Source organism: Vicia villosa, linkage group LG2, assembly GCF_029867415.1.
Source record: "Vicia villosa cultivar HV-30 ecotype Madison, WI linkage group LG2, Vvil1.0, whole genome shotgun sequence".
Taxonomy (NCBI): Eukaryota; Viridiplantae; Streptophyta; class Magnoliopsida; order Fabales; family Fabaceae; genus Vicia; species Vicia villosa.
In genome coordinates this window covers 191,722,230-191,736,102 of record NC_081181.1, presented here as the reverse complement: position 1 = coordinate 191,736,102, position 13,873 = coordinate 191,722,230, and the positions used below count along the sequence as shown (strand labels likewise).

The 13,873-nt window shown below is 32.9% G+C and overlaps 1 protein-coding gene across 1 annotated transcript; it reads right to left on the bottom strand.

The window, feature by feature from the left end:
• Nucleotides 1-4,008: 4,008 nt before the first annotated feature.
• On the bottom strand, nt 4,009-13,286 carry LOC131653392 (probable LRR receptor-like serine/threonine-protein kinase At1g53430). The gene is made up of 24 exons (XM_058923526.1): nt 12,957-13,286; nt 9,966-10,140; nt 9,762-9,833; nt 9,583-9,651; nt 9,260-9,331; nt 9,106-9,177; nt 8,783-8,854; nt 8,618-8,689; nt 8,451-8,522; nt 8,290-8,364; nt 8,126-8,197; nt 7,974-8,045; nt 7,810-7,875; nt 7,608-7,667; nt 7,485-7,523; nt 7,350-7,396; nt 6,856-7,226; nt 6,131-6,326; nt 5,891-6,028; nt 5,677-5,789; nt 5,371-5,581; nt 5,048-5,285; nt 4,717-4,867; nt 4,009-4,622 (listed from the first exon to the last, which is right to left on the bottom strand). The coding sequence occupies exons 1-24, from the start codon at nt 13,057-13,059 to the stop codon at nt 4,230-4,232; spliced, it is 3,021 nt and encodes a 1,006-aa protein (XP_058779509.1). The 5' UTR covers nt 13,060-13,286; the 3' UTR covers nt 4,009-4,229.
• Nucleotides 13,287-13,873: the final 587 nt, after the last annotated feature.

Here is a 13,873-nt window from a genome sequence, read left to right as displayed (position 1 = left end):
TCTCTCTCCTATAAATTGACCATCCACCTTACTATCTTCTATGTAGCATTCCGATAATAAAAATCTATCAAGTCTACTCATCGCCTTCCCGTTACTTTTGAACCAAGTAAACTTGCCACCTATGGTGGGAAGATCCACCAACTCCATTTCCTCTATGAATTCATTGAAAGATCTTGAATCCCTACTATAATCACTAATAGTAACACCAATTCTTTCATCAATAGTAGATATAGAGTTGAAGTCACCCCCAATGCACCAAGATCCAATAGTGTTATTATGCTTGAACTCACAAAGATTCTTCCAAGTTTTTCTCCTAACAACTTTGTCACATGAAGCATAAACATTGACATAATAAATAAGTTTTCCATCTTTCTCTACACAAAGACCAAGAAAGCCTTCTCCCCTAAAGCTATAAATAAGAGAAAAGAAGTTCTTCTTCCACATAGTTAATATTCCACCGGAGGCTCCGATAGCATCCGAGTAAGACCATTCAACATCCACACCTCCCCACAACTCTCTAACCACATCCACACCTATTCCACTAAGTTTTGTTTCTTGAATGAAGCATAGATCAACATCTCCCTTTTGAATTAGGAATCCGACTCGCTTACGCTTAGCCCGATTCCCACCACCACGAATATTGTACGAAAGAACAATCATGGGTGCACACCATTTTGGGTCCCCTTTTCCACATGCACACCTTTATGATCCCTTAACTCCATTTCCTTCAAGCTTTTGATTGGATCAAAATTATTTGATATATTGATGATTCCTAGTTTAGACATGGAGTTCCAAAGGCCCTCTGAAGCATTATTGCTCGTACTGTTATTTCCTCTTCTATTGCAGTTTCTAATGTCAGTGCTTGTGATGGAATCACAAGACAAAGGAACTCCATAAGAAAGGAAATTATTTTTTTTCTGTTTGTTGAGATGAAGTATTGGTTCCTGTTGAATTGTCTTCCTTTGTTGAGCCCCGCCCTGGATTGGATGAATAAAATCAAGAACTTTCTCCCCTAAGTCTAGCACCTCCCTTATTTTTTTTCTAGAGTGTTTCGAATTCTTCACAATTCGACATTGATCATCAAAGCTCAAAATTTTGGATTTTCGACTACTGATTCCTTTCCTCTTCCTGATTAAATTCGTACTCTTCAATGGAAAAGAGAGATATTTTTTGTTAGAATTAGTAGAGATTTCAGTAGAAGACACATGGGTGCTTTTTGTGTGCGTTGGTGAGACCTTTTCCACCTTTGAATAACTGAAAAGAGGAACCTGATTGGGCCCACTTTTGTCCACGTCAGCATTAACTTTGCGTTCAAAAGGGTGGGGTTTGACTGTTTCAATTGAATAAACACTTTCCAAATGGCCCCCACTCTTTGCCCCCACGTTCTCCAAATCATGAATTATAATATCACCATTTAAATCACCATTTAAATCATTTATTATTAATCCTGCTGGGCCCACTTGAGAAATCCCTATATTTCTCTTTCTCCTCAAAGGCGTAAAATTGGTAACCGCTACCTCTGTATCCTCGCTGCCAGAATTCATAGAAATAGGGTCTGAAGAAATCTTCCCTAAAAGAGGATCAAGATTGTCTGCTATAAGTTCAGAACCATTAAAGGTTGTACAAAAAAATCCCCCTTTTCTTGATCTATCGCCTTCACCTTTCTGTGTTTCTGATTTTCTGTCACCGTCAATTTCATTACTTTTTCTCGTTTCCCGATGCGACGTGCTGGATCTCGTCTCTCTCTCTGCTTCGTCGGCGGCGGATCGCGGTGGCCGGTCCTTGGTTAAGATCAACGGTGAACCATTGTGCGAACCAGCAAACACCGACAACTCATCCTTGACCGAAGAATCTGGGGAAGAGAATGAAGTATCTTCGTCTGAGTTCAAGCTGCCTCCTTGTGACGACGGAGCGTTCTTCTCATGGTGAAGAGTAACATCTTCAATGATCAGTAAGTTGAACCAGATTCCATCAATGCACGATTTGACTCTGCTTCTGATTAATTCCACTGAATCTGTGTAGATCATGATATTAAGACTGTCCAATCTGTTAGGTTTGTTGTTAATGATTTCAGGGTTAACCACTCTCCCAATGTCAGCCAGGAGGAGGTTGATAAAGCTTTCGTTTCTGACAAAGCAAGGAATTCCGAAGATGGAGATCCACGCCACTCTCGCGCATTCCGCATCGGATTTCTTCCAATTTCTGATTTCTTTGAACCACATATTCCTCCACTCAGATTCTTCCTCTAGCAAGGTCTCCAAAACACCTTCAGTTTCTTCCTCCAAAAGGCATAAATTTGGGCCCAACGCCGTCGCAGTGATTGAGAAAAACCCCTCTTCAAGAAGACTCTGAGCTACTCCATAGGTAAGTCCTGGATTGTGCACTACTCCTATTTTGGCCTTGCTAAACCTGTTATATTCAGTCTCAGAAGAAGTGTAGTAAAAAGTCTTACTCGATTCTTTGTTATCTTCAGGTTTCTTCAGAATGTTTCCTGTGATTGCCTCCGCGTAGGATCGAGAAGGCCCGGAAGTCGTAATGTTAAAGGACCTGTTCTCCTTAGAATGATCAAGTCTGCTACCTATGCCATTGTCAATACTTTTTCTGTTGTTATTCCTTTGGTACAAAAGTTCTTCTTTCCTTTTGATCTTGGAAATGTTAGCTTTAAGTTTGACACCTTCTAACCAAATGTTATCCATTTTAGTCTCCAGATTTTTCTCATCCTCAGCGTTGATAAAGCGAACGAATCCAAAACGGTTACCTCTCCAATCTCTCTTAGGAGGTATAACAATCTCCTCTATCATCCCTATTTCCTTGAACTCCATGAACAAATCTCTGGCCTTCCACTTATCTCCAAAATCTGTGATAAAAATTGTTGTGGACATCTTCCTCTTTACACCATGTTCCTTTTTGAGTATGTCCCATTTTGAACTACCTCCAAACCTCCTGTTGTTCCTCTCCTTCACTTGAATCCACCCTTCCTCCATGTTAGCTTGGTTTGAAAAGAACATCCAAAAAAGTCAGATCTTGGCTCTCACACTCTCTCTCTCTTGTTTCTCTCTCATGGTTAACTAGTTTTAATATAAAGGTTAATAGACTTGTAATATTGTCAAGGTCCAATAACGAAAATTGATATGTATATACTACCAGTGTTAAAATATACCTTATTTGTACTCCTCTAAACTTAATAGGCAATTTTTAGACAAAACTATGGGCAAAATTAATAAAAAATATGGTGTAAAAATTAAAACAGGTGAATTTTAGTAGGGTAAATCTTTTGTCTAGACTGTCTAAAATTCCTAGCTCCGCCGCTGCTTATTAGGGTTAATTTGCAAGATAATGTTTTTTTTACTATCCATTAGTTTCTAAGACAATGAGATTTTGCATGTCAATGGTTTGATGATTAATTCATAAAATACAGTGTTAGTTACAATTATACGTTGAAATTGCATAGTGATTAATTTCTTTCCAACATGTAAGTGATTAGTAGATACAAAAATTTATGTTATTTTTGTCTAATAATAAATAAAAATTTAACAATTTTATAAAAAAAAATGTTAATGTATTTTTCTGTGAGTTGTCTTAAAACCAATTCGGTCTTGTTTTTTTATTGTTTACTCCTTATTTGACTCGCGTGTCATTAGATTTTATCAAGTTTAAGATTGGACTCAGGGTCTAAAATTAGTCTGAACAAATATTAAAGTCGGATTCGGATTACATACGACACGTCCTAGCCCGTCCTTTATACACTTTGTAGACCCCTACTTTTCTATCCTCCTCTATAGTTTTATCATATTGAAATGGAGGTAGTAAATATTATCTACCTTGCCTTATTTTAAAAAATCCTACACTTATTTCTTTCTACAAAAACCCTTACCCAAAAGGAATTGGCCACAAAATTCTAAAATATATCCTACTGCTTTGTATATGATGTAACATAATCCGCCATTGCTATAAGCAGTATGGATGGACAACATCATTCAATGCCTAAGAAATACACATAGTTAAAACTTTGAATAAGTATGTTTAACACATTAAATTCCTTCAAATATATAGGAAGAACCAATGAAAATCTTCCATACATTTCAAAACCACATGTTTGATTCCAACACTACATTTTAGCAAATATGCTCACTCTAAATTGTTGTCCAGATATACTTTACAAAAGAATTAATATATATGCATTGCTCTCTCTCCCTCTCTCTATCTTACAAATAACACATCATCAAATCTCAAATAAGCCTATCAGATGAAGAATAATCTTTACTTGGATAAGATATGGAAGAATCAACCCATGGTCCATCCATTGATTTGCCTCTTAGCTCTCTACTATCTTGTAAGGATGTTGAAGAAACATTAGTTTGGCTATCATGTGATAGAAGCTCAAAGGCTTTAAATCTTGCACCACTTGTACTATCGCTTCGCTTGATGATCGGCGCTTGAATTGGAGTGTTTCCTTCAAGCATGCTTACTACAGATGACATTGGTGGTCTAAGAGTTGGAGATGGATTGGTGCAAAGGAGTGCCAATTGCAGCATTCTCATGGCCTCCTCTGATGAGTACTTTGAACCGAGACTTGGATCCACCAATTCCAGAAGGTTTCCTTGTTCTTGGAGAACATAAGCCTTAAATGACATGCAAGATATAGAATTAGAAATTTAACCAAACCATAATTATAAATTTAGAAACAAGGGAAAAGAAATACCAGGTGTAGCTTACCCAATCCAGAAGATAAACAAATTCCTCTTTTGGCCTATAATTCGTGTTGCTCATTCCACTTACAATCTCTAAGGCTACAACTCCAAAACTATATACATCTGCTTTGTCGGTCAAGTAACCCCGCATAGCATACTCAGGAGCCATGTAGCCTCTGGTAAGAGAACATTTAGTAGCTTTATGTTAGTAATGTTAAAAAACAAAGTGAAACAATTTCTAGATAAGACTATTATGTAAATGATTATAGCGGTAAGAAAAACACATCCGTGCAAACCAACGAACGATAAGTAAAGTCTTTATGATTTAAAACTTTTGAATATGGGATAATACTAACATTGTCCCAGCTATTCGCGTGCTGATATGAGTGTTTTCTTCTTCATCAAGCTTGGCTAAACCGAAATCAGAGATCTTGGCATTCAGATGCTTATCGAGTAAGACATTAGTTGCCTTAATATCTCTGTGTACTATTTTCAGCCTTGATTCCTCATGAAGATAGGCTAACCCTCTTGCTATCCCTACACAAATCTTCATCCTCGTGCGCCAGTCCAAGTTCAACTTTTGTTCTGGCTTACCTAGAAGAAAAATTGTCTTTTAAAGTTTGATTTCAACTTATTAGAAACATATAGACAACCAAAATCTGTTACATGAAGCCCTTACCGAAAATAGCGCGAGCAAGACTATTGTTCTCCATGTATTCATATACAAGCAGCAATTGGTTTCCTTCAATGCAACATCCATAAAGTTTCACAAGATTGGGATGCTGCAAAGCAGATATCATGCCTATTTCGTTTACGAATTCACGGTTCCCTTGCTTTGATTTCGACGAGAGCTGTTTAACCGCAATCACAGCACCATCTGACAGTATACCCTGTGAATATGCAATGCATTCAGTATCATAGTTGAGAATAATCATTCAAAGCTTTATATTTCCCGAATACATATATATAGTTTATCTAAATTTACCTTGTAAACAGGCCCAAATCCTCCTTCACCTATCTTATTTACTAGATCAAAGTTATTAGTAGCAGCTTTAATTTGTCTCAAACTGAAATAGCCCGTTTTCAATTCTAGGAGTTCTGCAATAAGATAAGTGTTTTACTCAGGAACAAGAGTGAAAATAAAGAGGTCCATGGCTCAATCATGAAAATGTTTTATTTATTTAGAACTAAAATCTTACCTTTGTCTGTTTGATCTTTCCGAAAAATGTAACCCATCTTCCAAAGGACAAAGAGTATCAGCAAAACAAATGCCAATGATCCAATCACAATTCCAGCAATTGCTCCAGCAGACAAACCATTCGAAGGAATTTTAAAGTCTAAAGCAAAGTATAAATTTTTTTAAGAATATGAAATACAATGTAGTCTAATCGGTAAATTTGACAGAAGGTTATGAAATCAAAACGAAAACTAGTACTTACTTGGGGTCACGGTGATAGCAGATATAAGTGGTCCATATACACCTCGCATAGGAATTGCATTAGTTCCTTTTCCTGCCCAAGATAAGTGGATTTGCAAGGTGCTTTCATTAACATCAACATTAAAGTCCTTAGTAATTCCCTTGCCAACTCCGCCGGCTTCTTCCATAATGTTAAAGTCTTTTAAATATTTATGACCCTGTCATTATATAGTTTTGGAATTCAGAACTTTTTATTAATTAGAAACCAGATACAAAACATGAGCAACACTTTAGTACAAAGTAAAAACTAAGCGCCGATCGGGATTGGTTTATTTGAGTTTATGTACTGACAAAGGTACAAGCAGAACTGTTTATAAGAGCTTATAGGAACAGCTTAAGACGTGTCCGTAAGCTGTTTACAACTAAACTACATGAGCTCTATAAGATAGCTTATGAAAATAGTTTATTGAATATAGCTTATGAAAATAGCTTATAGAAAATAGCTTATGAAAAGAGTTTTCAACTAAATTCCATAAGCTCTAAGATAGCTCATGAAAATAGCTTATAGAAGATAGCTTATGAAATAGCTTATATATACATGAGAATAGTTTGACTTTATGGTATCTTTTGTTGCATAAATAGATTATACATAAGCACTTAAATGGTTACGGTTATGCTATAAGTGCTCAATTAAGATACTTACTAAACAGAGCCTAAGAAAGAAGTAGTTATGGATTCATTACTTACTTGAATTGAAACATCGAATATGCGCCTTCCAAGGCTGCTAAATGTCCGGTCATTAGAAAACATTATCTCAGCAAAATGAAGTTTCACATTATAGTTTCCCTTCATCATACAAAATCCAAAGTAGTTAAGAGATATCGGCGCAATGCGGGCTGTTTGGTAGTATCCAGAGCCATTAATATCCAAAGAGAAAACATTTGTTGCCACATAATCAGCTTTTTCATTTCCTAGAAATACTCCTGTGCTGCTATAAGCCCATTTTCCATCAGGACTTTCAACAAAGTTCGAAATTCCACGTAAATGTTCGTCGGCTTCATATTCTTTGTCATCAACCTCTATTGCGGGTCCTCCACAATTTATATACAATGAGTGATCTGCAGAGAAATATTAACAAAAAAAATTTTCATCACATGTTAAAAAAGAAGCTATCACAATTTCATTTATGAATCATTGTAGTTAATGAAAACGCGATTGATCTAACATATCTTAACACTCACACTGAGATTTTCCCGAACAAGGTAGGTTCGCCTTCAAACAAGACAGTCTAAAAAATAAGAAGTTAAATTCAGAAGATTATTCCAAAGATGATACATAATTGAAACTAGAACATAAGTATGATCACACGAACTTACGAAGTGTTTGCTGAAGAAGAGACGCTCGAGGCTAAGTTCCTGTTCATCAACAGTACTATGCTGCTTAGTATAGACATACACGAAATAATTGTAAAATTCTTGAGAAAAAAAGATGAAGCTTACACGTCCAAGGGCTGGCAAGTAGTTGCAGAAGACTCGGAAAAATTGTTGAAAGATAAATCACTGAAACATAAAGCATGTATATTTTAATTACTTCATAACTCAACGAGTGCGCTCGAAACTAATTGTGCTTGTGTAACACCGAAATTTCAACAAGTAAAAGGTAAGAAACTAGGGGTAAAAGATATCAAGAAAATGTGCTGACAAGTTATGTTTGTTGGTCAATATCCATCCGGGAGTTGTTCCATTTAGAGAGTTGTTGGTCAGAAACCTGCATCCACCATTAATATGTGCCTTGTTTAAGTCACCGTCTCACCGAAAGCAAACAACAATTGATAAAAGAAAAGAAAAACATTTTTGTTCACTTACATGAAATTGATAGCTTCCAAGTTCTCAAATGAATCTGGAATTGGACCGGTCAATCTATTGGAGCTCAAATCTCTGAAAGAAAAAGATGAGGTTTATTATGATAAAGAAATTATAGAACATATTCTTAAAAGTACACCATTGATCCAACTTACAGAGTTTTTAAATTTTCCAATTCACCAATGGAGTCTAAAATAGGACCACTGATTAAGCAATTTCTCAATTCCCTGAGTTGCGGAAACAAAAAACCGGTTACTAAAATCCTAAAAGAGTTATGAAGTTCTTCACATAAAGCATGGAAGGAACGGTTTCAACTCACAGTTTCGTCATGCGTGTCAAATTTTTCAGATCAGGAAATGCCATGGTTGTGTTCCCCTTCAAATCAGATATTCTCCTGTTATATAAACATTTCATCAATCAAAAGAAAATCTTCATCTGGTTAACATTGCATTCCATAACCAGGACAGAGAAAGTACTCACAATTCCTTCAAACTTTTCAAGAGAGATATAGCAGGAGGAATTGGACCTTCCATCGACGTGCCTTGCAAATCCCTACAAAACAAAATCTTAATCAGACTTAAGCATGATATATCCTTATTTAATTCTTCAACAAATAAAAGTCCACGTATAAACCAAAGTATACTCACAATCTTTCAAGTTTCGTCCAGTTTCCAATAAAACTCGGAATTTTCCCAGATAAACTGCTTCCGTCTAGCCTACTGCAGAATATTGAGTAATTTCAGAATTTAGCAAATACATAAAATAATAACTGAGAAAAGTCGTATCATATCATAACATATAATGCCACTCACAAATCAGTGAGATTCTTCAGATTTCCATATGATTCTGGTATCCTCCCTGTAAAATTATTTGCAGAAAGCTTTCTGCAGATTCATTTGCAGTATACAGAAAAAAATTAGAAATTTAAAACCATATGAAGCACGGACACGCACACAGACACGGACAATGGACATGACACGCTTATTTAAAAAAAACAATGGACATGACACTGACACGCCGACATCAGTAATAATTTGAAAAAATCAATAAATTGAACATAATCTCAAGTGACAGTGTCGTGTCGAACGGACACGAAAACACATAAAATAAAAAGGCTAAAAGAAACAAATCTCACAAATCCTCCAAGTGTTTCAAATTTCCAAGGCTAGAAGGAAGAGGTCCTTCAAGTAGATTATCCTCTAAGGTCCTGCAAAAATTGGATCATAAACATGATTATTCCAATTTCAATGCAATCAATATGACATCCAATTATTCTCTGAAACACTTACAGTTCTTGTAGTGTTGCAATGTTACCAAGTTCTGAGGGAATTGGACCACTAAGCTGATTTCCCAAAAATGCCCTGAAAATTAGATATAAATATAATCAATGAAGCATGGACACCGGAAACATGACACCGACATTGATACGTCGATATCAATAATAAATTGAAAAAATGAATAAATTAAATTTAATCACAAATATGTCCCAATTTCAAACACTGACACAGACACAACTTTTTCAGAGAGATAACGATGCTACGGAGGATATAGTTGAAAGAAATAGAAAAAATGTGGTTAAGGTGTTTAAATATAATGTCTAAAGTGAACTTACAATGTCACAAGTGAGAGGACTCCAAGACTCTTTGGAATTGAACCATTTAAGTAATTCCTAGAGAGATCACTGCTCAATAAAAAAATTCAGTTAGTTTTTTTTAGCAAAATAAATAATACTAATAACTAATGACTTATTTTTATGAATGAAGAAAATGAAAAAATGATGTAATCACTTACAGTACTTTGAGTTGAGTGAGATTTCCAAATTCATTTGGAATAACTCCAGATATATTCAGACCCTTGAGCAAGCTACCATAACAAAATATAGAATTTTAATTTAAAATATTGCAAATATTTTTGTGAGTATTAATAAAATTTCAAAACTCTGATATTTTTTACTAGCTTTAATTTAATTTTTAGGGAGTGATTTTAGAAACTTACATGTTTGTGACATGGCAGACAGTGCTAGAGTTGAAAGTACAATCACATGTGACACTGCTTAAAATATCCTTTGAAATATTCTTGTTACCAAATCCATTATCATCATTGCAAGAACCTTGTGTAACCTTCCAATTTAAGTTTTCTAACTTGTCTGATATTGTTTGGAGCAATTTCACTGCAATACAACACAAATCAAATCAAATTTATCTTACATTAGTCTCATCTTTGTTCTAAAATTAAAGAAAAACATTGATGTCTACAAAATTAGAAAAACAAGTGTGTATTATTATTTTCTAAATGTTTTTACTTTAATAATCTGAAATGTAATTAAAGTATAACTTATTTATTTTTTAATTCATAATTGGAGTTTGGATTCTTTCAAACAATTTATATTTTATTGAAATTCATTAAAAAATTTAAATCCAACTATTTATCATATTTCAATAATCATCACATGCTTTTGCAAACTGTGGTTGTCAAAAACTTAGCCCATAATTTGTAGCTCTCATGGTCAAAAGACTTAATAAATAAATTACATATTTGTCATTCAAACTATTATGTCACTTTTTAGTTGGTGTGACCAGCAAGTCATGCATGGCAGGTAATAAAATAATGACATAATAATAAAAGAAGAAATAGAACTTTTCATGCAAAAGAATTATGTGTACACCTTTTTTCAACTTTCTAATTCTGAAAGCTCCTCGAAGAATAAGTCTATCTTTTTAGATGTTTAGAATTAGAATTGATTTTGACGTGTTTAGTTGATTTCGAGCAAAATTGATTATGTTTTCAAGAATTGATTTTACTTAAAGCTAGGATTTATAGTTTTTGATAAAACGTAATTTTTACATTGGAATTTATTATTCAACTCATTTTTGTAAGAATTTTTTCAAACATAAATCACTTTACCTTTAATTCACTTTTATCCAAAATCAATTTTATATAATTAATTCACTTAAAATCAATTTTTTTCACCACGCTAAATCAACTCAGCGTTTCAATCCTATTAAATTATTAATAATACTTCGTTAGATTTGTATTGACTGTCATATGAATTAAAAATCATAAACTACTAAGTAAAATAACTTGTTAATTTAGAGTTAAAGTTAAAAACAATCACGGTGACAAATATCTGTCTTCTTGGTTGTGATTTAGATTAATTATATTTTTAAGCATATTAATTAAATGTTGTGGGATGTTGATGTGTGATTAGTATCTTTTAAATGCGACAATCATTAAAAGAGATAATAATTTAAAATACATCCTTTATAGCAACATCTTTGTTGAATTTAAAATGATAATAATCCAAGTAAAATTAACATCATGAAACTCATATAGGAATAAGTAAATGTTCCTAAAAGAGAAAATTGAGGCGAACAAAGTATTTGACTAATACAATGCACACGTATTAATAATACACCAATCGCCTGCACATCACGTACACAACTTGATTTGTCCCCCACCTCTTAACTTTCAACATGTTAGCTTCACCCACTATTTCTAAATATATTATTAAAAATATATAATATTATCTTTTTCACATAATTAAAGTATATTGAACGCCTTCCTTAAATCTTATGTAGAAACTATATCGTTAATTCGTCTACGGTTTAAAATAACATATGGAACAACAAAAATAATATTTCTTAAACAAATATTTTTAATAGAATATTATGTCATAATTTATTGAAAAAATTTCAAGTTACACATTGTTAAGACATAGAACCTCTAATGTTAATATAGAGTGTCATCTTTTATTTTACGAGTTGGTTTTGTAAACATGAGTTAAACTAAACTCTAACATAATATCATAGCGTATCGATCAAACTATAGGTCGTTTACTTAATATTCACGCACTAAATTCAAAAAAAAAAAAATACTAAACGTGACTGGAATTTTGAAAAGATTTTATGTCCCAAACATCGATCATTTAAAGAGTTTAGGTAGGTAACACTCGTCATTTTATAATATAATCTATTTAACCAATATAAATGAAATAAAGTTTGATTGTCGATGTTAAATCCATTTAATAAAATAAGATTTGATTGTTGTTTCTTTGTTATTGAATGGCATTATTGTATGTTATTGTTGTTTCTTGTTATTGAATGTCATTTATTGTATGTTAGTTTAGTATAATGATTACTATAAGTGTATAACCTATATAAATTCAACATTGATAAAAAAGTAATTCTATAATTAATTAAATATAAATATATTTTTATCTAAACAACTTGTATTTAAGCAAATGGATGGAAAGGGGGGTCCTAATCCTAATGGCTAATCTTAATGCAGCTAAACTACAGTCTTATTAATAAAACTAATCTTTTTGTTTACCTAATATATAAAAAAGACAAGACTAAGGGTCCACCTATGTCTATCATAGACGTGGTTATCATCACATCATAGTAGGATATCAATCAATTACCTATTAACAAAACACTCTCAAATTAAAATTATATTTACAAAAATATGCAAATATAAATTATCACTGAAAAAAGAAAACAATATTCACTTTTAATTCAAATCACTCTTATTGAATTTATTTTACTAAAACAAATGTAGTAAATGAATTCAATGAAACTGATACCAAAAGAAGTGAATTAATTTCAAAATAAAAATATATATTCACTTTTTAAATAAAATCAAGTATATTTAAGAACAATTAAACATACAAAACTCAATTCTTCTCATTATAGAATCAAATTTTTTTTCAAAGAAACTGAAAGGAAATGATTTTGAACAAGTTAATTGCAGCAATCATGAACAAAATCCTGGAAATGAAAACATGAAGACACTTTATACAAGTTACAAAGAAAAAAGGCTAGAACGTTAAAGTTGGTTTCACCGTAAAATTCAAAGTCGGTTTCAATTCTCATAGTTCCGAACAGAAAAACAAAACAAAACAGTTTCGGAAGTTACTGATTAATAACTAATGTTCCAATTTCCAAAACATAAACAAAATTGAAACTAAGAAAATGAAATGAAAAGTACCTTCATCTTGTGGTAGGACTTTAGCGTTGGATCCAAGCAAAGAGAAACAATTGAAAGCCAGAAACAAAAAGAAGAACATGGATACATGTTTGAAGCTTGACATTAGAGAAGACAACACGCTTTGATCTATGTCGTTTAAGGAATAATAATATATTTTCTGTGTTGTGTTGAGAAGAGGCTTTTTTAGAATTGGAATGATAAACGACAGAGAGAAAAGTTGAGAGAGGATTAAACAAATCGAAACGCAGAAAAGATTTGGTAAGGAGTTGTTTGTTTGTTTGCTGGAGGGCTTAAGTAGTAATGGTTTTTACTTTGTCTTGCTTTATGAAAATGAAATGGAAAGTGCAAACATAGAATCTATTAACTCTTAATAACATTCAACAAAAATTCTAGTCAAAATAAAATTCAACAAAATTGTGATATTTTTTAATTAAATTTTATATATTTTTAGTTTATAAAAACTATTTTGTTAAAGAAATATAATTTAAATTTAAATTAAAAAAAAAAAGGTTTTGAATTAGGTGAAACTCAATCCATTAATAGACCAAGTCATCCCAAATTATTGATCTAAAAGTGGTACATACTAAGATTGTGCCTTAAAATTATTTACACTGAAACTTGGTCAATGATCAACCAAAGACGGTACAATTGAGATCATATCATAATCTGTTCATAGCTTTTCCAAGGGGTTAGATGTTTCATTAGGATATTCAGCACTAAAATCCTAATCATCTTACTGTAAAGTCTAATTGATATGTGTAAGAATCTTACAAATACATCATTATCAATATAATGATGACTAATCATCATGCAACTTAACCCAACCAATCCTTAACTCGGAAATTTTAGGGTCGTTAAGGATTCGTGATGTTGTTTATGAATGTACTTCAATAATTTTCACCACTCTTTCATACTAA